The 22,786-nt window shown below is 44.9% G+C and overlaps 1 protein-coding gene across 1 annotated transcript in view; it reads left to right on the top strand.

Moving 5' to 3' along the window:
* Positions 1 to 9,807, top strand: part of GNPAT (glyceronephosphate O-acyltransferase) — a 37,147-nt gene extending 27,340 nt beyond the window's left edge. The window contains exons 10-16 of the mRNA XM_005699006.3: positions 1,946 to 2,188; positions 4,001 to 4,080; positions 4,894 to 5,034; positions 5,296 to 5,395; positions 5,479 to 5,572; positions 6,216 to 6,277; positions 9,408 to 9,807. Coding sequence (XP_005699063.2) covers positions 1,946 to 2,188; positions 4,001 to 4,080; positions 4,894 to 5,034; positions 5,296 to 5,395; positions 5,479 to 5,572; positions 6,216 to 6,277; positions 9,408 to 9,451 — 764 coding nt within the window. The 3' untranslated portion in view covers positions 9,452 to 9,807. The remainder of the gene's footprint in view (positions 1 to 1,945; positions 2,189 to 4,000; positions 4,081 to 4,893; positions 5,035 to 5,295; positions 5,396 to 5,478; positions 5,573 to 6,215; positions 6,278 to 9,407) is intronic.

Raw genomic sequence — 22,786 nt, 5'->3', positions numbered from 1 at the left:
GCTGCCATTCAGAGATGAGAACTCAGGCAGCAGAGCCAGGCAGCTGCAGAGGGCGGCATGGCCGACAGAGGCCTGGAGGGACTACTCACAGGAGTGCTGATCAGCTGAGTGTTGATCACCAGTAGGGATGTAAGGATGAATCATACATCTCTCCCCAGGATTATAATGGTCTGATAGGAGGCAAAGGACATGTTGATTGTAATATAAGGCATAAAGTCGTGAGAGAGGAATACCCAGAAACATGAAAATGGAGGCACCTGTCTTGCTGAGATGTTTTGCTTTTTCAAGAGGGGATAAATATGTGGATAATCCATAGCTAAAGTGCCTGTGCAGCCACCGTGACAGCTGTAGTTGTCATTAATACAAAGTGAGAGTCAGTTGGTAAGTTCCAGAAGTCAGGTACCAGAAATGATCAAACACAGTTTCTAATTTAGAACGTGGTGTGTGTATTTGGTTCCTTTTTTGCTTTTTTACCCAGATTATTTCATATTCTTAAGCATTCTCATGTCTAGGCTATGATATGCATATTATTATATTATATATAAAACAAATCATACTGTATTGTATATATAGTGTCATGCACTGTATCATTACCATGAGCAGCCTGAGACAAGGCAGATGAGTCCAGAGTGAATATGATTGAGTCTGGAAGGAAAAACTTCACCTCCCACTTGTCCCTTCCATGAAGCATTAGCAGAACCTATTGTCCTGCTTGAACAGCATGCCTCCTTTACACAGCTGTCAGCCAGCTCTTCGGGGAAGGCAATGGCACCCCACTCCAGTACTCTTGCCTGGAAAATCCCATGTACGGAGGAGCCTGGTAGGCTGCAGTCCATGGGGTCAGGAAGAGACGGACACGACTGAGCAACTTCACTTTCACTTTTCACTTTGATGCACTGGAGAAAGAAATGGCAACCCACTCCAGTGTTCTTGCCTGAAGAATCCCAGGGACGGGGAGCCTGGTGGGCTGCTGGCTATGGGGTCATACAGAGTCGGACACGACTGAAGTGACGTAGCAGCAGCCAGCTCTTTGTCTCAGGGTAACAATAAAATGAGTTCCCTTATCAAGAATATTGTTAAATGCTCCCATCTCTTTTATCGTGCTTATAATTCTAATTCCTCAGCTGTCTCTTGGCCAGTGGAGTGTCGGGTGCTGACGTACCAGGAACTGTTATGAACCCACTTCTTCAGTTGCCTTTGACACAGGGCAACCAGAAAAGTCTCCTTGGTGTCCCTGTGTCCTCAGGGAGACGTGAAGCTTGGAGGGCGCCTGTTTGGGTTGCCCTTTGGTTTACCTCCAAAGTTGTAAAGTGATATTCTTGCCATCTTGGAATTTAGGTGTGCAGCATATCTTCTTTTTTTAAAAAAAAAATATTCATTTATTTATTTTTGTCTGCATTGGGTCTTAGTTGAGGCTGCAGGCTTAACTGACCTGTAGCATGTGGAATTTTAGTTCCCTGACCAGGGTTGAACCCACGTTAGAAGGTAGAACCACCCATTAGAAGGCATGTTCCTAATCACTGGAGCCCCCCCATCCCCGCCTCCCCAGGAAGTCCCTAGCATGTCTTCTTGTCTTAGTATTCTTAGATCCACATACGTGATTTTCTTGTCATGTAACTTGCTATTACAAAAATGTGATTCTTGAGAAAGTGTTGGCTTTCAAAATGGGAGCTGATGTGCATTTCAGAATGGCTAACAGATTTGGGATAGATGAAAAAGTATGTTATATGTCCTTAAAAAGAGTTGATTTATGCCATACTGCTTTTAAAATATCCTTCCCGTGTAGTATCATGACCTCATTTGGTGAGGTCTAAAACCAGTACCTGTGCTTAACAGTAAATGTGTCAGTTCGCCAGCGTTAATTCATACTGGGGGTAAGACGCCCAGCAGTGACCCAGCCCATTTCTTTGCCATTTACCTGAGTGAATTGTCCTTGCCTATGTAGATAATGAACCTCCCGAAGAAGTTATCCAGTCCAGCATTCTTCTGCATTCCAACATTGTCAGCCTTGTCAAAGACCGGGTGATTCTGAAAGTGGAGTGTGGAGACTCAGAACTGGTGGATGGACTCATTTTCCAGCATATCACCCTCCTCATGTGCTTGGCATACAGGAACCAGCTGCTCAACATTTTTGTCCGTCCTTCCTTAGTCGCTGTGGCATTGCAGATGACCCCTGGGTTCAGGAAAGGTAACTTTTGGTACCGTGGTCTTGAATTCTGGAAGAGACCTGGCCATTCAGTCCCATGTAGGGAGCAACGTTTGAAGCTTTCAATGCCCTGCCATGTGCGTGCAGCCCCACACCAGCAAGGGGAGGGCCTGTACTCAGAACTAGTCAGGTTTTTCCTCCTAAATACATGGCTAGCTGCCTAAAACTCGGGAATGCAAAGGACCTAAAAAAATCATCTAATCTAAACATGTCCTTTTATAAATACGGAACACTAGGCCTAGAGACTTCTGAGTACTTAAGGTTATGGGACGAGAGCACAGCTCTCCATTGCCTGGTCTGACGCGCTTTCTCTGATGTCACTTCCCTCAGCCGACAGAAGCAGACGGGGTGGGTGAACAGTCTCAGCGGTGTGTGCGTGCTCATATACAGGAGCGTGCTGGTTGCACCGAGGAGTATAATAACAAGTGAAACCGTTGTTTTCACAGAAGCCTGTAGTCAGGGCCAGGGGTTTTCTACACAAGGCTGCACTGTAGAATTTTTGGAGGCTGAGTTCCTTCCCCGAAGGCTTCTGATTCAATTGGTGGTTTTTGTGTTTGTCATTCAAAGCTCTGTAGATCATTTTAAGGAAAAGCCAGAGTGGAGGTACACTGGACTCAGCCGCAGACCTTTAGCCTTGGAAGGAAATGTCATTTTGTGAATGAGGGAACTGGGCCGCAGAGAGGTCAGACAGCTTAGCTCAGGACAAAGGAAACTCAAACCTTGATCCTAGTTCTCCAGGAGGCTTCTCACGCTGGGATTCATCCACAGCTGAGGGGCACGTATGTAGTCTTCTAGAGTACTTCAGTGTGGACACCCTGAAGTTGGAGGCAACTGTTTGCGTCCATATGGAGGTATGTTTTTCTGATGAGAAAAGTCATGCCAGAAAGATGAAGGTCTGTAGCTGATGGGCCGGGAAGACCCACACATCTGAGGGGTAAGACAGTAGTTTCTAGTGTTGTGTGCCAGTGTGTTCTAGTGCCAAAGATGGGGTGGAGACATCGGCAGACGTTAATGTGGAAGGGGATGGAGGAAGCCATTCCTTTCCTTCTCTGCTTGGAAACCACGCACAGGTGAAGTGACGTGCCCTGGCTTCAAAGGCCACTTGCCCTTTTCCACACTGACTGATTAGAAGCCTGGTTATAATCCAGCTTCAACCATTGAAATCATACTAGACTAGTTTACTTGTGGGTAAAATTTAGATCGTTTATAGCTTCCTTCCCTGGTAGCTCAGCTGGTAAAAAATCCGCTTGCAATGCAGGAGACCCCAGTTCTATTCCTGGGTCAGGAAAGTCCACTGGAGAAGGGATAGGCTACCCACTCCAGTATTCATGAGCTTCCCTGGTGACTCAGATGATAAAGAATCCACCTGCAATGTGGGAGACCTGGGTTCGATCCCTGGGTGGGAAGATCCCCTACAGGGAGAGCATGGCAACCCACTCCAGTATTCTTGCCTGTAGAATCCCCATGGACAGAGGAGCCTGGCCAGCTACAGTCTTTGGGGTCGCAGAGTTAGACACAACTGAGCAACTAAGCACACAGCATAGCTTCCTTGCCCCTGGTATATGAGTAATATGCCTTTAAAATACTACATTTTGAGCTTCAAGAGGGACAGAACGTGTATACCTATGGCTGATTCATGGCAGAAACCAAAGCTATTGTAAAGCAATTATTCAATTAAAAATGAATAAATTTAAAAAAATAAAATCCTACATTTTGGAGTATCATGGACTTCTTGGTACTCCCTGAATGTTTAAAAAGCTGAGTTGTAATTTTATATAATGAATTTATTTCCAGAGGATGTCTACAGTTGCTTTCGCTTCCTATGCAGTGTTTTTTCCGATGAGTTCATCTTTCTTCCAGGAAACACACTAAAGGTAAATCCTTAACTGCAGAAAAGCTGTGTGTTTGTGGTGTGAGTTCTGAAAATATTAGGCTTGGATTCACAGGTGTGTCTTCCCTTCCTTCAAGGCTCCGTGCAGCAGAGAAAGAGACGTGCAAAAGAGAAACGTGGACGCTTAAAGTTCAACAAACTCGGTTTTAATTCTTCACGTTTAATCAGTAATTTGGGGATTATTTGGTGAGAAGAACCAAATCATTGAACTGTTAGTGCAGCCAATGTAAAAATAACTAATAACCAACTATTCTGTTAGAAAATTTACCAATCAGGACACATTTTCCAGCACAACTTACTGGAATGACAGCTGGTGAAGGATCGGGCCCCCAGAGCTGGGCCACTGGCTTGCTGGTGTGGAAGCAACACTGGCAGGCGGGTCTGGGGTCTGTCTGTTATGCTGAGGGACACAGGTTTTGTTCAGTAGGAAATGAGGGCAGCCATTTTGAGCATAACATGATTCTGTGTTTTTCGGACTTGCTGCACGCACTTTTGTTTAAATGTGAGGAGAGTATGGCTGTATACACAGTGAAAGAAGATCTGTTGCCCAGGTAATGATTTCTGAGGCTAATCAGGTTTTCAGTGTTTACTGTATTTGAGGATCAACATTCTGAGCGTCAAAACAGTGCTCTCTGGCTTCTAACAACCACAACCATGGGTTGGGAAGGGTTGCAGAATTAGCTGGTGTTTTTCTTGTTTCAAGGGTGTGTGGCTGCATACACTGAGCCCAGCAGTGGATCATTGACCTAAATTATAAATCTGTGGATGAATTCTGTCTTTTCCCCTCCCCTTCCAGGACTTTGAAGAAGGCTGTTACTTGCTTTGTAAAAGTGAGGCCATACAAGTGATGACAAGGGACATCCTGGTTACAGAAAAAGGAAACACTGTGTTAGAGTTTTTAATAGGACTCTTTAAACCCTTTGTGGAATCTTATCAGGTGTGTAAATCTTTTGCAAGTTCTCCTTCAACCTCCCATAATAAATATAACTGAGACTTTCCTACCCTGTACTTCTGTCTGGTCTGAAGGGCAAGTGTCTTTCCCAGGAGAGTGGTAGAACCTTTTTGTGCAAGGGGAGGGGTCTTCATTCTGCCATGGAGGGGCAGAATAAGAGGGTCAGTGTGAAATCTTTACTGTTCTCTTGTAGTTGGCTGCCCTTTTTCACTTTCTGTTCCTCTTATCCCCCCTCTTAAAACTCAGATAATTTGCAAATACCTCTTGAATGAAGAAGAAGACTACTTCACTGAGAAACAGTACTTCATAAGAGTTAGAAAATTCATAAGTCAGCTTCTCGATCAAGGTGAGTCGCAGCCCTGAAGGTGGTGCTTTCTCTCCACTGAGAACAAACTGGAGGTTACTCACGCCCTCATCCCTGTGTTTTAGGGGCCTCACAGTGTTACGATGTGTTGTCCTCCGACGTACAGAAAAATGCCTTAGCAGCTTTTGTGAGGCTCGGTGTGGTGGAGAAGAAGAAGGTGTAAGTAACGGAGCACAGTGCCCAGGGTGGGCTCGGGGCAGCGACAGCTCAGAACAGCTGAGCACCAGATCCACAGAGAGAACTGTGGAGACGCACGTGATCTAGGAAGCATCACGTCATGCTTCTCTTTTGTGTGTTCTGAGTAGTGAAGTCACTGCGTTACCATGCAGACTTTATGTGGCTATGAATAAAAATACACTGAAGCAAAGGGAAACATTGCTTTAGGCCAGCATTTTGCCTTTGACCTAATTATTGAAATGTATAGGTTAATTCTGGAGTAGGAAATGGCAACCTACTCCTTCATTGCCTGAAATATTCCCTGGACAGAGAAGCCTGGTGGGTGCAGTCCATGGGGTGCAAAGAATTGGACATGACTGAGTGATTGAGTACACGTGCACACATATTGGTTAATTATAAGAAAATCCAAGTAGGGGGCATGTCGTGTGTGTGTGTGTGTGTGTGTGTGTGTGTGTGTGTGTGTGTGTGTGTGTACTCATATATATATTAATATACACACAACTTTCAACTATTTAAAACTACCCTTGAGGAAGACTATTTAAACATATTCTTACTATATAAAAAATGAATGTTGTCTTTTCGTCCTAATTTATGCAATAAGAAAGCTTATTATTTTTTCTCCTAGAAATAATGATTATATATTTAACGTAAATGAACCTGCCACAACAAAGTTAGAGGAAATGCTTGGTAAGTACCATTTAATAAAATGTGATGGGTTTTCACATTGCATTTAGCAACATATAGTAAAACAAGAAAGTGTGGTACTAAATAACTTATCAAAATGAACAGCAGTTGAGCTTTAATACACACAGAGAACTGTTTTTTTTATTCATAGATAAGCTTTATTCCAGTGTCTACATAAAAATGAGTTGATGTTAATTAGGAAAAAGTTTTTCCAAAGGGGTTAAAATTTATCGCACAACAGAATTTCGTCCTTCCCTTTAGGCAAAGAACTATTTCTATCGTCTAGAGTTTTCTTAAGGAACTAAGGAGAAAACTTGGAGAAGGCAATGGCACCCCACTCCAGTACTCTTGCCTGGAAAATCAATGGATGGAGGAGCCTGGTGGGCTGCAGTCCATGGGGTCGCACAGAGTCCGACACGACTGAGCGACTTCACTTTCACTTTTCTCTTTGATGCACTGGAGAAGGAAATGGCAACCCACTCCAGTGTTCTTGCCTGGAGAACCCCAGGGATGGGGGAGCCTGGTGGGCTGCCGTCTATGGGGTCGCACAGAGTCAGACATGACTGAAGCGACTTAGCAGCAGCAGCAGCAAGGAGAAAACTAACAGAAAACACACCAGACATAAAATTGGCAGTCTTAAACAGCATGAAAATGATCAGCTCCTAACATAACTAGTCAGGGTGCATGATCTAGTCCTGGTGAAATCAAGAAGATTCCTCTCCTTCTAGTCCTTGGATTCATTAGCTCCCATTTCATTGCCAAGGACCTTTCTTGAATGGGGCCTGAACCCAGGCCCTTAGTACTGTAAATAGTCTTCTGTTTAGAGTATGTCTGAAAGTTCAGAATATATAACTTTGAAATTCGATTTTGAATTTTGTGGTGGTGGTGTTCAGTTCCTAAGTCGTGTCTGACTCTGCGACCCATGGACTGCAGCACACCAGGCTTCCCTGTCTTTCACCATCTCCCAGAGTTTGCTCAAACTCATGTCCATTAAGTTGGTGATGCCATCCAACCATCTCATCCTCTGTCGTCCCCTTCTCTTTCTGCCTTCAGTCTTTCCCAGCATCAGGACCTTTTCCAGTGAGTCAACTCTTCACATCAGGTGGCCAGAGTATTGGAGCTTTAGCTTCAGCATCAGTCCTTTCAATGAATATTTAGGGTTGATTTCCTTAGGATTGACTGGTTTGATCTCCTTATTGTCCAAGGGACTCTCAACAGTCTTCTCCAACACCACAATTCAAAAGCATCAGTTCTGTGGCTCTCAGCCTTCTTTACGGTCCAACTCTCACATCCATGGCACCTGGAAAAACTATAGCTTTGACTGCGTGGATCTTTGTTAGCAAAGTGACATCTCTGCTTTTTAAAAAATGCTGTCTAGGTTTTTCATAGGTTTTCTTCCAAGAAGCAAGTGTCTTTTTTTTAAATTTCATAGCTGCAGTCACCGTCCACAGAGGCCACTAAAATTAAGTGTGTCACTGTTTCCATTGTTTCCCCATCTATTTGCTGTGAAGTGATGGGACCAGATGCCATGATCTTAGCTTTCTGAATGTTGAGTTTTAAGCCAGCTTTTTCACTCTCCTCTTTCATCTTCATCAAGAGGCTCTTTAGTTCCTCTTCACTTTCTGCCATTAGGGTGGTATTGTCTGCATATCTGAGGTTGTTGATATTTCTCCCGGCAATCTTGATTCCAGCTGTGCTTCATCCAGCCCAGCATTTCGCATGACCTACTCTGTATATAAGTTAAATAAACAGGGTGACAATATGCAGCCTTGATGTACTCCTTTCCTAGTTTTGAGCCTGTTCGTTTATTCCATATCTGGTTCTGTTTCTTCTTGACCTGCATACAGGTTTCTCAGGAGGCAGGTAAGTTGGTCCAGTATTCCCATCTCTTTAAGAATTTTCCACAGTTGGTTATGATCCACACAGTCAAAGGCTTTAGCATAGTCTGTAAAGCAGAAATAGATGGTTCTTGGAATTCTCTTGCTTTTTCTGTGAGACAGTGGATGTTGGCAGTTTGGTCTCTGGTTCCTCTGCCTTTTCTAAATCCAGTTTGTACATCTGGAAGTTCTCAGTTCACGTACTGTTGAAGCCTAGCTTGAAGGATTTTGAGCATTACCTTGCCAACGTGCGAAACGAATACAATTGTATGGTAGTTTGAACATTCTTTGGCATTGCCTGCCTTTGGGATTGGAATGAAAACTGATGTTTTCCAGTCCTGTGGCCACTGATGAGTTTTCCAAATTTGCTGGCATATTGAGTGCAGCACTTTAACAGCATCTTCTGGGATTTGAAATAGTTCAACTGGAATTCTGTCACCTCTACTACCTTTGCTCATAGTGATGCTTCCTAAGGCCCACTTGACTTCACACTGTAGGATGTCTGACTCTAGGTGAGTGACCACACCATCATGATTATCTGGGTCATTAAGACCCTTTTTGTACAGTTCTTCTGTGTGTTCTTGCCAGCGCTTATTACCTTCTGCTTCTGTTAGGTCCACACCATTTCTGTCCTTTGTTGTGTCCCTGTTTTGCATGATACATTCCCTTGGTGTCTCTAATTTTCTTGAAGAGATCTCTAGTCTTTCCCATTCTTTTGTTTTCGTCTATTTCTTTGCATTGTTCATTTAAGATTTTTTTTTAATCTCCCTGCTATTCTTTGGTGGAGAAGGAAATGGCAACCCACTCCAGTGTTCTTCCCTGGAGAATCCCAGGGACAGCGGAGCCTGGTGTGCTGCCGTCTCTGGGGTCACACGAAAAGTGACTTAGCAGCAGCTATTCTTTGGAATTTGGTGAGAGAGGCATAAAGCTAAAGTAGACACCAAAACCCTCATTCTAAGGATGATGGAGTTGCTTTCTTAACCTCAGAAGGCAGCGGTGTGAGTGTGAGCATACTAGAACATGCTAGCCTTGAAGTTCAGGAAACATGGCTGGGGGCACTGTGGCCGTGCCCATCGCCTCTTTGAGACACTGCTGCTTCTCCTATTAAGGGTGCTGCTGTCTCCACTGATTCTTTTTCAGTCTGTAAAACTCTGCACAAGTGTCATGTGTTTTTCTTTCGCCAGTGCCCAAGCAATTGTACGAGGAAGGGCAAACTCGGTGTCATTTCATGAGCCATCTCTCTGTTTTTACCTTAGGTTGTAAAACACCGGTAGGAAAACCAGCAGCTGCGAAGCTTTAATGATTGCCAAATGGTTACGGAAAAATTGGTCATGTAATTTCTGTCATTCACGGACTAGTATTACAACAAAGCGGGAAGTAAAGGAAGAAACCCGTCTTCTCACCCTTTATAAGGCTTCGAGAACAGTGGACTCGGTACAGAGGGAAAGCCATCAATTTAAGCAGTCAGTAAAATCTCCTCCACAATGGTTAAAAAGACATTTGTGTCCAACCCTGTGTGTGTTTTAAAATAAAACAGGCTTTTGGAAACATGTTTGGAAATACAAAGCCTAGCTCCTATTTCACTAACACTTTCAACTTATTACATGTATTTAACTGTTATGTTGACTTCTGAATTAAAATGCAGCATCAACTCTATAAAGGCTCTGGCTATCAAAAGAAAACTACTAGAAAGGGCATGTCTTAACGCTTCTCGTGACTTTCTTTAATTCAGGTTACCTCAAACAAGTACACATTTGACAAAGATATATAATAAAGTAGCTATCGTCTGTTACACTTTGCCCCCCAAGGGCCTTAATCAGTAAAACTGAATTAGAGAAAGTACATGTGACAAAGAGAAGTTATGCGATGTGTCATAAATAGGCTTAACAATTCAAGGAAAGAAAAGTTTGAAATAAGATGGGCAAATAGCAAACCACTCGCCACTTCTGGAAGGGCATTTAAGCTGAGAATTTGGATGAGATCAGCCAGTCCTCGAAATGTGGGGCTGAGGTGACAGAGGAGGGGGCCAGGGGTGAGCATGCAGAGAGCACTGTGAGCAGAATGTCCTAGGATTGGTTCTGAAGGACCTGGAGGACCAATGTAACTGAAACAAGAGCCATGGAAAATGGAATTAAAAAGAAAGGCAGGAATATTCATCTGCTTGGGCTGCCTTAATGAGATACCACAGAGTGGGCAACTTAAACAGCAGAAATTTGGTTTTTTACAGTTCGGGAGGCTCAGAGTCCAAGACCAAGGTGCCAGCAAGGTAGGTTTCATTCTGAAGCCTCTTTGCTGGACTTGTAGCAGGCCACCATCTTTCAGCGTGCTCACCTTACCTCTCTGTGCATCTGAAGACAGCAGTCTCTCTGGAATCTCTTAGAAGGGCATTACCCCATCGGACTAGGGCCCCACCCCATTTGCCCAGTCCAGCCCTAGTTATTGCCAACGGCTCCAGATATGTCACATTGGGAATTAGGGCTTCAGTATCTGAATTTTGAACTATGGTGCTGGAGAAGACTGTTGAGAGCCCCTTGGGCAGCAGGGAAATCAAACCAGTCAATCCTAAAGGAAGTCAATCCTGAACATTGATTGGAGGGACTGATGCTGAAGCTCCAATACTTTGGCCACCTGATGTGAAGATCCGACTTATTGGAAAAGACCCTGAGACTAGGAAGAATTGAGGGCAAGAGGAGAAGGAGGCAACAGAGGACGAGATGATTGGACATGACACATCGTGAGGCATCACCAACTCAATGGACATGAGTTTAAGCAAGCTCTGGGAGATGGAGAAGGGCAGAGAAGCCTGGTGTGCTGTAGCCCATGGGGTCGCAAAGAGTCGGACACAACTGAGCGACTGAACAATAACAATCTGAATTTGGGGACCACCATTCAGTCCATAGCAGCAAGGCTCAATTTCTGCAGTGCCTTAGAGACTTCTTATTAAACATTTGAATAGGAATATAAGTCCCATGGGAAATGCTGAAACGTGGTTTCAGCATTTGGTTGTAGGACTGTCTGTATCCAAATCCCTGGAATGTGTGTTCGTTCCCCAGAGGCCCAGCTGTTTGTGCTGCATATCCGGATTGGAGAGTCACTCCCCTAGTTGGTGCACTCGGGGCAGAGGGCCCCTCTGTGTGGCTCTGCTTGTTGGGAAGCCAGAGAAGACTGACTAAGAGCTGAGTCAGTTGAACAGTTCTTGGCTTGTATGGATCGTATGGCTTGCCAGCTAAACAGCACTGAGCTGCTGCCCTCCAGGTAGTCCAGAGCAGTGGGGAAGCTGGGGCCCTGGCCAGTCCTTGCTGAGTGGGTGTGCCTTAGAAAGACTCCCCATGCACCCAGTCTGGTTACTTGTTTTCTCACTGCTATGTGTGTGTTGAAGACTGAGTAAGATGACTTTTATTTACTTTCTGATGTGTTTGTAATGCATTTCCAGTTTGGGGACAAAGCTACTTGGGTGCAAATGGCTGTAGACTTCTCCTGGCCAGTTCCGGCATCAGAGCCAGGCAAGCAAGCCCATAGTGAGAGGCGGGAGATGGGATGCAGCCCAGACAGTTGAGGTTTTGCCGTAGGGGCAGCTGTGGGCGGTGAGTGGGTAGGTGGGACTCTCTCTCTCAGTCTCCTCAGACCCTCCCAAGTCCCCAAGTCAATCTAAGGTCTTAGTCAAAGAACAGCCTGCTTCCTGTGCTGATGGGGCTTCAAAATGGGTATCCTGCACCCTGCCCCACACGAGCTCCTGCACACACCTGCAGCTACAAGCCACACTGCTGTCCCTAAACTGCCCCTGTCCCCCATCCCGTCCATAAATTGTGGCGCTGCCCTTGCTTTGAAGTTAGTAAAAGGAGGACCCATAGCATCTGGTTTTCCAGGACAGTATCCCATCCTAACACCACACAACGTAGCAGCCAAGAATGCAGTCTGAAGCCCAACTGGCTGTGAGATCCAGCAACCATACGCGAGCCCTGTGTGATTTGCTTAATGTCTTAGAGCCTCAACTTCCTTATCCATAAAATGGGGATGAGGAGAGCACCTCTTGAGTTGTAAGAAGTACTGTCAGTAAAATGTTAGATCCAGTCCTTGGCAGTAAGTATAACCTGTTGTTACTGTGACTAATGACTGGGACACACCCTACATGGCTTCCAGAGTAAATGAGATTGGACACTTCCAGAGTGGTCAGTATGGCCATAGGCGCTTGCATCCCTGACTGACAACCTTAGGAGCCAGCCTCAGTCCAGCTGTTCAGCCCAAGAGCGTTACATGTGCCTCACTGGGCTGTCTCAGGCACCTGCCATCCTCCAGGGTCAGCTGGGCCATGGTGGAAGTCACAGCTTTCCAGATAGCTCTTCTTCCTCTCACCAACAGGTCAAATCCTTCAGTGTGGGGTAGGAAACAGATTTTGATGTGTGACTTGACTCCGTTCGTGTCTTTTCCTTTTTGTTTTTCCTGATTAAAGTTATCAACTCTGACAGAAGTAGGACTCCCCCTTCAGTAGGTTCAAACACATTTTTCTAGAGCCCACCCTGGACTGGTTGCTATAGAGCTGTCAACCAGGGGTTTCCCATCACTGGGAAACTTATCTTAACATTCCCCTTCACTTTTCTGCATTGGATTCCCCTCTCTCTTGGATCCCATGTCTTTCTTTTTATCTGTTTATTAATTTTAGTGAAGCACATGTTCCAGGGGTATAAGGGATTAATATTTTAGGTTTCACCTGCTTGAAAATATCTTTCCACAGTCACAGTTGTCTGATGGCTTAGCTGGGTGTAGAGTTCTAACTAAGTTAGAGATAATTTTCCTTCAGAATTTTGAAAAGTATTTCTCCTTTATCTTCTGTTTTCTGAAGTTGATTAGAACGTTCTGATTCCTGAATATAAACATTTGCTTTCTCAGAAAATCTTTAGGATCTCCCTTCTGAAATTTCAAGTGATGTGCTTTGTTCTCAGTGAGTTTCTGTTTGTGGCTCAAGCAACTTTATTATCTTACTGTTCAGGTCAGAAGTCTGAAAGGGAATCTCAGTGGGCTGCCTTCCTTCTGAGGCTGTCATGCGTGTATGTTTCCTCACCGTTTCCAGCTTCCAACGACCACCATGTCCCTCAGCTCCTGGGTCCCCTCAAAGCCACGGTGTCCAGCTGAGTCCTCACACTGCCTCTTCCTGCTTCTCTCTTCTCTCTCTTTTCCACTTTTTTAAAAAATGGTTGTATAATTGAAATAGCATTATATTAGTTTCAGGTGTAAATGTCATAATTCAGTATTTGTATACATTGCAAAATGATCCCCACAATAAGTCCAGTTATTATTCGTCACCAAATATGGTTACAGAATTCTTTTCTCCTGTCATAGAAACTTTTGAGACCTATTCTCAACAACTGTCAAGTGTGCAATACAGTATTATTAATTAGAGCCACCATCCTGTACATCACATCCCCAGGACGTCACTCATCTTGTAACTGGAAGCTTGTTCCTTTTGACCCGCCCCACCCCCAGACCCATTTCATCCATGTCCAAACCTGCTGCCTCAGGCTACCAGCAATCTGTTCTCTATATCCAGGAACTCAATTTTTTCTTTTTTTCTCCCTGTAGATTCCACATATAAGTGAGATTGTATGGTATTTATCTTTTCTTGTGTGACTTACTTCACTTAGCATAATGGCCTCAGGGTCCATCCAGAGTGTCATAAATGGCAAGATTTCCTACCTTTTTTGTGACTGAGAAGTATTCTGCTGTATATAAATACCACAACTTCTCTATCCATTCATTTATTGATGGACATTTAGGTTGCTTTTATGTCTCAGCTATTAAGACTAGGTCTTCCCAGGTGGCGCTTAGTTGGGGGATCTTCCTGACCCAGGGATTGAACCCAGGTCTGCGTTGCAGGCAGATGCTTTGAGCCACCAGGGAAGCCCAGTGGTAAAGAATTTTCTGCCAATGCAGGAGACATAAGAGACCCTGGTTTGATCCCTGGGTCAAACCAGTGGGTATGATAACCCGCTCCAGCATTCTTGCCTGGAGAATCCCATAGACAGAGGAGCCTGGCGGGCTGTAGTCCATAGGGTGGCAAAGAGTCAGACACAAACTGAAGCGACTTCACACACACACAGGCAAAGTCCTTGCTGCTTCTGTGTAGACTCTTGAGGCTTGAAACCTTTGATTTCTTTGGAAACCGAGCCATTAAATACTGAGAACCAAAAGGAAACAATTCCACAAATAACTAACACATAAAAAAACTAATTTTCTTAGAAAGTGTGATTCTGCCCCATCTGTGTTAACTGGAAATGAAAAAATAAGATTTTCCATCTGTGTCAGTTTGACAAAGTAGAGACAAAGCAACTTTTCGGCTTTCTTTTCCCATGGGAAACTCATAGGTAAAAAGATTTATCAGTTTCTTCAGGCAAGCTTGGAGGTTAAAGCAGAACACATCTGTACAGTCATAATTAGCTGTACTTATGTGTTAGTGGTTGACAATTGTTATCTCAGAGTCACCTGGAGAGCTGGCTGAACATACAGGTTCCCAGGTCACCCCACTAGGGTGGGAAGCACAGTGTCTACGTCAGATGGCTCTAGGAAGGCATGATCTTGGGGCCACTGGGCAAAAGTCAGTCAAGGTCACCCAAGTAGCCAGATCTCAGGCTGTGATGAGCTGCCCCATGGACGGAGGGGCAGAGCCAAGACTTAGCCAAACCTGGGAGGCAGCAGCCTGCCAGCAGGTACTCAGGGACAGCGATGATGCGGGTTTCCTATTAATAAAAATGACACTCTGAAACAGGAGCACTCACTGATTTACTTTCGCTGGCCAAAGCAGTATCGACATCTTCATCTTTATTTTCCCCACTGCGCTGGGTCTTTTTGTGCTGGGCTGGGCTTTCTCTGCTTGTATTGTGCGGGTCTCTCATTGTAGGGGCTTCTCTTATTGTGGAGCACGGGCTCTAGCACATGAGCTTAGTTGCTCATATGGGATCTTAGTTCCTGGACCAGGGATTGAACCCAAGTCCCCTGCACTGGCAAACGGATTCTTAACCACTGGACCACCAGGGGTCCCTACATCTACATTTCCCCAATGGCATTATTTTCCTTTCTTACCTGTTCATGATGTTTCTTCTGTAGGTTTGGACTAGACTCCTTCAGAAGTGCATTAAAGAGAGTGAAATTAGAAAAACCTAATCGCATTGCAGGTCAAGAGAGCTGGACCATGTATGCTCTTCTGCAGGCTTCCAGCCACCTGCACCAGTGCTGACACGGAGAAATCCTGGTGTCGACTAGGTGGGGGTAGGACCAGTCCACAGTCTTGCCTCCCGTAGGTAGGTCTTCTGGGCACACAGGCTGCTGCCACCTGCCCCTTAAAGACAAACAGTGGTCATAACAGGTAACATGCATTAAGCACCTGCTGTGTGCCAGGCACCATCTTAAATCCCTTACATTGTTCGCTCATTCACTCCTGCAGACAGCAGGCTGCATGTTACTCTACCTCCACCATATGGCCGCCCAGACAGACTGAGGTTCAATAGCTTACCCAGGTTCACACTGCAACAAACTCGGAACCAGATGTCAAGCAGTCATTTTACCGTGGAGCTGTCCCTGGGAGCCGGCTGTGCGCAAGAGCAGAAATGACTGCGTGGGGTCACAGGAGAGGCTCCACTTCCAAGGAGAAAGTAGAGGAAAGAGCGCCTTCCCAGGGGAAAAAAGACCACCTGTTCCTGCAAGTCCTGGTCCCCACGAAGGGGGCAGCCAAGGAAAGGCAGGCAGGCTGGAGCTGGGCTGAGGGCCCGCAGAGTCTGGCCTTTCTGCCCCAGGACTGGGGAGAGGGCTGGGAAGGGCAGTGGTGCTAGCGGGGCCCATTCCCATCACCAGCCCCAGCTCCTGGTGTCCAGAAGCTGGGCGGATAGCACGCCCTCCTGTCCGCATAGGCATGGCCAGGGCCCTGATCTGTGGCCTGTTCCCAGCTGGCCAGGGCACCAACCCAGGCCCAAGCCTGCCACTACCTTGTACCAACCCCTGCAGCCTCATTTTCTCCTCTCTTCCATGAGAATGAGGGGGTACCTGTTCACTCATGGTGCTTTAACCCACAGGAAGCATCCAGTAAAGATCAGATCACTGCTGGCTCTTACCTGTCCTCATACATGGGCATGCAGAAGCTGGGCCCCCTGTCCCCAGCTCGTCCTGTGGGTAGTGGCCCTTACAGCCACAGAGTGCTTCCCAGGGGTGGGTGTCAGTCACCCTGGTGGTGGGATGCTCATGGGATCTCCACTGGCTCGGGCTGTCCTTAGCTTGAGAGGAGGAAGTTATGCTCTTTACATGTAAAATTCCTGAGTTGAAATCGAAGGTACCACTCTGCCTGAAAAACTGAAGCTTCCCATTGTGCAAGTTGTCAGGTGTGGCAGGCTCTGAACTGAAGAGCTTAAGGTCGGGGATGCGGGCAAGGCCTCAGTGGGCCAGTGTGTCCCCCGGGGTGCACCCAAGGCCAGACGGGGCCAGCTCTGTGCCACGCGCCCTCAGAAGAGCCCTAATATTAGCTCATTTGACCCACAGGACAACTGTGAGGTTGTTACCCTTAGGTTAATCCTTTTATCCACAAGAAAGCGAGCTGCATGGATGTTCTATGACATGATTTAAATTATTTCCATTTACTGTTTCCATTTCATGAATGCTTTTGGTGAAACAGTCATTGCCCATAGGACTATATAATGCTCAGTCACAGGTCAGAGGCCAAAAGGATGGAGGTGCAGGAGCCCAGGCAATGGCCCAGAGCGGCTCAGGGCAGGACCTGGGGAAGCAAAAGTGCTGGTCCAAGGGGTAGAGTGGGTCACTTAAGCTGCCCCGGGACTCAGCTGAGGACAGAATCTTCCTGGAGTGGAGACAGGCTCCCACCTTGAGGCCACTGTGTCTTCCTGCTGGGGTATCAGCTTTGCTGCCATCACTGAGCCCCGCCGCCTCCTTCCTCTCTCTCTGTCTCTAATTCTTTATTTAAAATCACCATCCAAATATACATATGTGGATGAATATTTCTTTCTTGATGTTTCCACTTTTCTCATATTTTTTCTTTTCCTTTTTCACAGTTCAAACAATTAAGCTCCCTTTTCTTTGTCTTAGGGGAAATTATTAATAGCAGTGGGATGGAAGGCAAAAAGAATTGCCAGCAAAATGTTTCCCTCTTAGACTTTTAGACTTGTTTTCAAGAAATTAGGGATAAAACTACCATATGATTCAGCGATTCCACTACTGGGCATATATCCTGAGAAAATCGTAATTCAAGATGACACGTGTCCACTGGAGCACGGTTTACACTAGCCAGGATGTGGAAGCAACCTAAATGGCCATTGACAGATGAAGGGATAAAGATGCGGTGCATATATACAACGGAACGTTGCTCGGCCATGAAAAGGAACAAAACTGTGTCATTTGTTGTGGATCAGCTACTAAGTCGTGCCCAGCTGTTTGTGACCCCATGGACTGCAGCACACCAGGCTTCCCTGTTCATCACCAACTCCCAGAGCTTGCTCAAACCCATGTCCATCGAGTTGGTGATGCCATCCAACCATCTCATCCCCTGTCGTCCCCTTCTCCTCCAGCCCTCAGCCTTTCCCAGCATCAGGTCATTTGTAGTGAGGTGGATAAACCTAGAGTCTGTTTCACACAGAGTGGAGTCAAGTCATAAAGAGAAAAACAAATATCATATATTAACACATATATAAGGAATCTAGAAAAATGGGACTGATGAAGCTACTATAGGGAAGGAATAGAAACCAGATGCAGAGAATGGACTTGTGGGCACAGCACAGAAGGAAAGGTTGGGATGAACTGAGAGAGTAGCCTGACGTATATAAACTACCGTGTGTAAAATAGCTAGCTAGCAGGAAGCTGTGGTATCACACAGGAGGCTCAGCTTGGTGCTGTGTGCCAACCTAGGGGAGTGGGGTGCGGGGTGGGGTGGGAGGGCTTTTCAAGAGGGAGGGGATATATATATATGTTTTATATATATATATATATACTTATAGCTGATTCACATTGTTGTACAGCAGAAACTAACACAACATTATAAAGCAATTATCCTCCAATTTAAAAACAAATCCTATGATAAACTCTGATGAAAAAAATATTTTTAAGAGACTATATGTATATACATAGATGAAAAAAGACCGAGAAAAGGTTGCTGCTTGCAAAAAAAAAAAAAAATTTATTACTGTAAGACATTTTCTGCCATTTGTATTTTTCCATTTTCCCTTCCACATTACCTGTGTAGCCTTGTAAACACATCATAATCCAAAACAGCTGAGATTTATAAATAAAACATAAACCAACATTTTAAAAAATTAAATAAACCTGAGGCAAAAAAAATAATAAAAAATAAACCTGAGGCAGAAGATAGGATTTGCAGGAAGAAGCAAGGCTCCAAGAAAGCAATGAGAAGGAAAGACACCTCCCCCTGACCCTCACCTCTTGTCTCCTCCACCTGGTCCTGGAGTTCTTCAGAAGGAAACATGGCCTTGGGGCTGGTGGGGTGGGGAGGGGTTTGTCCTACAGGATTCAATCTACTGTTGAATCCAGAAATCAACAGTAGAGTGCTGGGTTATAGGGAGGGCAGCAAGCAGGGCAGGGTGAGGAGTGTTGGCACAGAGAACCCAGACCCCAGGGTTCATTGTAACAATAAAACCTGATATCCTTAATGTCCTCTGTGAGGTAAAAGATGATCTTCCCAACCCAGGGATTGAACCCAGGTCTCCCACATTGCAAGCAGATTCTTTAGCATCTGAGCCACCAGGGAAACCCATATAAAGGGACAGTCAGACAAAAAGCAAGCTCAGGAAAAATAAACATGAAAACATTGGAAATGAAAAACTCAGTAGAAGTTGGAAGATGAGACATTTCTCACAAATTAGGGCAAAAAGCAATATAAAGATGAAAATTGGAAAGTAAGCTTTCCCTCTGAGGTTCTAATTAGCCACATTCTAAATGTTGTTGATGCCCCCTTGTAAAAGTTTCTTTGTGCTGAATACCTTGTGTCTGAATTGAAGTGAAGTCACTCAGTCATGTCCGACTCTTTGTGACCCCATAGACTGTAACCTACCAGGCTCCTCCATCCATGGGATTTTCCAGGCAAGAGTACTGGAGTGGGTTGCCATTTCCTTCTCCAGAGGATCTTCCTGACCCAGGGATTGAACCCAGGTCTCCCGCTTTGCGGGTAGACACTTTACCATCTGAGCCACAATACCTAATCTAATCTATCTTCCCTGGTGGCTCAGAGGGTAAAGCATCTGCCTTGCAGTGCAAGGAGACCTGGGTTTGATCCCTGGGTCAGGAAAGATCCCCTAGAGAAGGGAATGGAAACCCACTCCAGTTTTCTTGCCTGGAGAATCCCATGGACAGAGGAGCCTGGTAGGCTACAGTTCACGGGGTCGCAAAGAGTCGGACTGAGCGACTTCACTTTCTTTCACTTTAACCTATCTTCCAGTTCAATAATGCTGCATCTGATTTTCTCTTAACTCAATCTATTGGTTCTCAATTTCAGGTTTTGAGTTTTACAGCTCTAGGCTCTCCATTTCATTATTTTGTGTTGGCTTTTTCATTTCCAGTTCTGAGGAACTCTGAATTTTGTCATTTATTTCTGAGAGCATATTAAAGTTGTGCCTGATAACTCTTTTATCTGGGTCCTCTGTTAAGTCTGTTTCTATTGTCTATTGTTTCTCTTTCGTTTTAATCAAACAGTCTCTTTCATAGATCTCACAATTTTTATTTGAGGACTAAACACTGTATATAAAAAAGTTACAGACTATTTGAGAATTTTATATCCTCAGTGAAAGACTTGACATTTGCTTCTGGCTGTTCACTGGAGGAACTAGCAACCACAGATCCCCTTCATCTATGGTTTATGATGAGTCCACCTTCAGCTTCTGTCCCTTGACAGCCTCTTTATTTCTGGTTTGTCTTTGACTTTCAGGGTTCCAATCCTAAAAGCCTACCTGGGGCTGGTTCATGTTGATGTCTGGCAGAAACCAACACAACAATTTAAGGCAATTATCCTCCAATCGAAAATTTTAAAAAGAAAAGTTCATAAATCACATACATTTGTTTAATGGGTAAATCTGCTTTAGGAAGTAGGCAAAGAAGTGTATTATTGCTAGGTTAAAGGGCTTGTGAGTGCGTGCTCAGCCGCTCAGCCGTGTCTGACTCTTTGCGACCCTAGGACTGTAGTCCACCAGGCCTCTCTGTCCATGAGATTCTCCAGGCAAGAATACTGGAGTGGGTTTGCCCTCCTCTGGGGGATCTTCCCAATACAGGGATTGAACCCGCGTCTCCTGTATTGCAGGCAAATTCCTCACCCACTGAGACACCTGGGAAGCCCTGGAATAATTCTGTAATTTCGAATTATCCAGTGAATCAGTTTATGGTAATTATTAACTCTGGCTTGGCTTATGTAACTTTGCTTAATATGTTTAGCTGGTATAATAGTCTGAGATCAACTTATCAGGCAAAACTAATGAAGTGTGACATGAGAAACACAGCTCTTTTCCTGCAACTTTCCTACTTGGGGGTTTAGTCCCTAAGTCATGTCCAGCTCTTTGCGACCCCATGGACTGTAGCCCGCCAGGCTCCTCCATCCATGGGATTCTCCAAGCAAGAATACTAGAGTGGGTTGCCATTTCCTTCTCCAGGGGATCTTCCTGCCCAGGAACTGAACCCAGGTCTCCTGTATTGAGAAGAAGGTATTTTGGTTCACACGGTAAAGTGGCTACCCGCAATGCGGGAGACCTGGGTTCAATCCCTGGGTCAGGAAGATCCCCTGGAGAAGGAAATGGCAACCCACTCTAGTATTCTTGCCTGGAGAATCCCATGGATGGAGGAGCCTGGCGGGCTACAGTCCATGGGGTTGCAAAGAGTCGGACACGACTGAGCGACTTCACTTCTTCTTCTTCTCCTATGGCAGGCAGATTCTTTACCAACTGGGCTACAAGGGAAGCTCTTGCCTACTTAAATGACACCTACCCAGTGGCTTAGGAGCCTCCCTCACCTCTGCAGGGAGCAGTCACAAGCATTTTAATCCCCAAGGCAGTTCCTGCATGTTTGAGACTGTTTAATATCAGTCTTACTCAGAACTTGAGAGCTTGTTTGGAGGTTCTAGCAGGGGAGCGCAGCTACTCATATACCCTTAGCTGAAGACCAGTCCTCCTCGAGGGACGACTGCCCCTACAACCTTTGTGGACTTCCCTGGTGGCTCAGATGGTAAAGCGCCTGCTTATAGTACAGGAGACCTGGGTTTGATCCATGGGTTGGGAAGATCCCCTGGAGAAGGGAATGGCAATCCACTCCAGTACTCTTGCCTGGAAAATCCCAAAGACGGAGGAGCCTTGTAGGCTACAGTCCATGGGGTCCCAAAGAGCTGGACATGACTGAGCGACTTCACTTTCTTTCACTCAGAACTTAACAATGTACATCTTGTGATTAGTGGAAATAGTCTTATTGTAACTATCTCATTAACTCAAACCTGCAACTTAATTCTTTTAAGGAAGTTTAAAAAATATCCTCTGACATAGCGGAGTACCTATAATTTTAACAGAGTACCCAAAATGTGTACAGATAAGCCTTTGGAAAAAGAGCAACCTATCCTGGTGAGATGTCAATATCAGACAGAGTCCAATCACACAGCTCAGTGACTTAGAGCAGGGGCCCCAACCCCTGGGCCACAGAGCAGTACTGGTCCGGCCTCAAGAACTGGGCTGCACAGTAGGAGATGAGTGCCAGGCGAGCAACTGAAGCTTCTTCACTCGCTCCCCATCACTCACATTACTGCCTGCATTCTGCCTCCTGTCAGATTCGTGGCGGCATATCCTATATATCGCTGACACAGCTGGAAATGGGGATGAGATTCAATGGGATCCTTTACTCCGTTTAAGAGCTCTGACCGCCCCAGCAGCTTAGGGAGGCTCATACATGAAGGCAAGTCACCTGTGCCACACTGTGTGATTTTTCATTCTCATTGTTCAGGAACCAAAAGGAATGGCGATGTATCTCATTACATCACCATCATTATTATCATGCTGCACTCACCTCATAAATGACATGAGCACTGGATATCAATGCAAGAATGCTAATGAAAGATTCACTAGAATCAGGCAGTATATTAAAAGGATTATGTGTTACAAGATAGAATTAATTCATAGAGTGAAGTATGATTCAGTGTTAGGAAATCTTTCCTAAAAACATACCAAATTAATATGAAAAAGGAGAAAAAAACTCTAAATAGATGCTGAGATTCATTTCATAATTCAACATGCATTCTTGACCTTAAAAAATTAAAACCGCAACTCTTAGTTAACTGAAATCCATGATCACTTCCTTAACATAATGACCAAAAGCCAACATCGTGCTTTGAGAACAACAGGAAAAAAACTTCTAGAAGATATGGATCTACCAGAATTCCTAATTCCTTTATATTCACATCAAGCAAAAACTATGATTTAACATAGCTTTAGGTGTTCAATTTAATACAGGATATTGAGAACTACAGAAGATGTATAGAAATTTAAGAGGCAAAATTATCTTTAGAATCACATCTTGGGTGATGTGATTACACACTGGAAAACTCTAAAAAAGAACCCCAGAAAACTGAAATCTGTATATTTCTTACATACAGTCAGAAAACATAATG

This window comes from Capra hircus, chromosome 28 (assembly GCF_001704415.2).
Source record: "Capra hircus breed San Clemente chromosome 28, ASM170441v1, whole genome shotgun sequence".
In the NCBI taxonomy this organism is placed as follows: domain Eukaryota; kingdom Metazoa; phylum Chordata; class Mammalia; order Artiodactyla; family Bovidae; genus Capra; species Capra hircus.
This window is presented reverse-complemented; position numbering and strand designations above follow the sequence as displayed.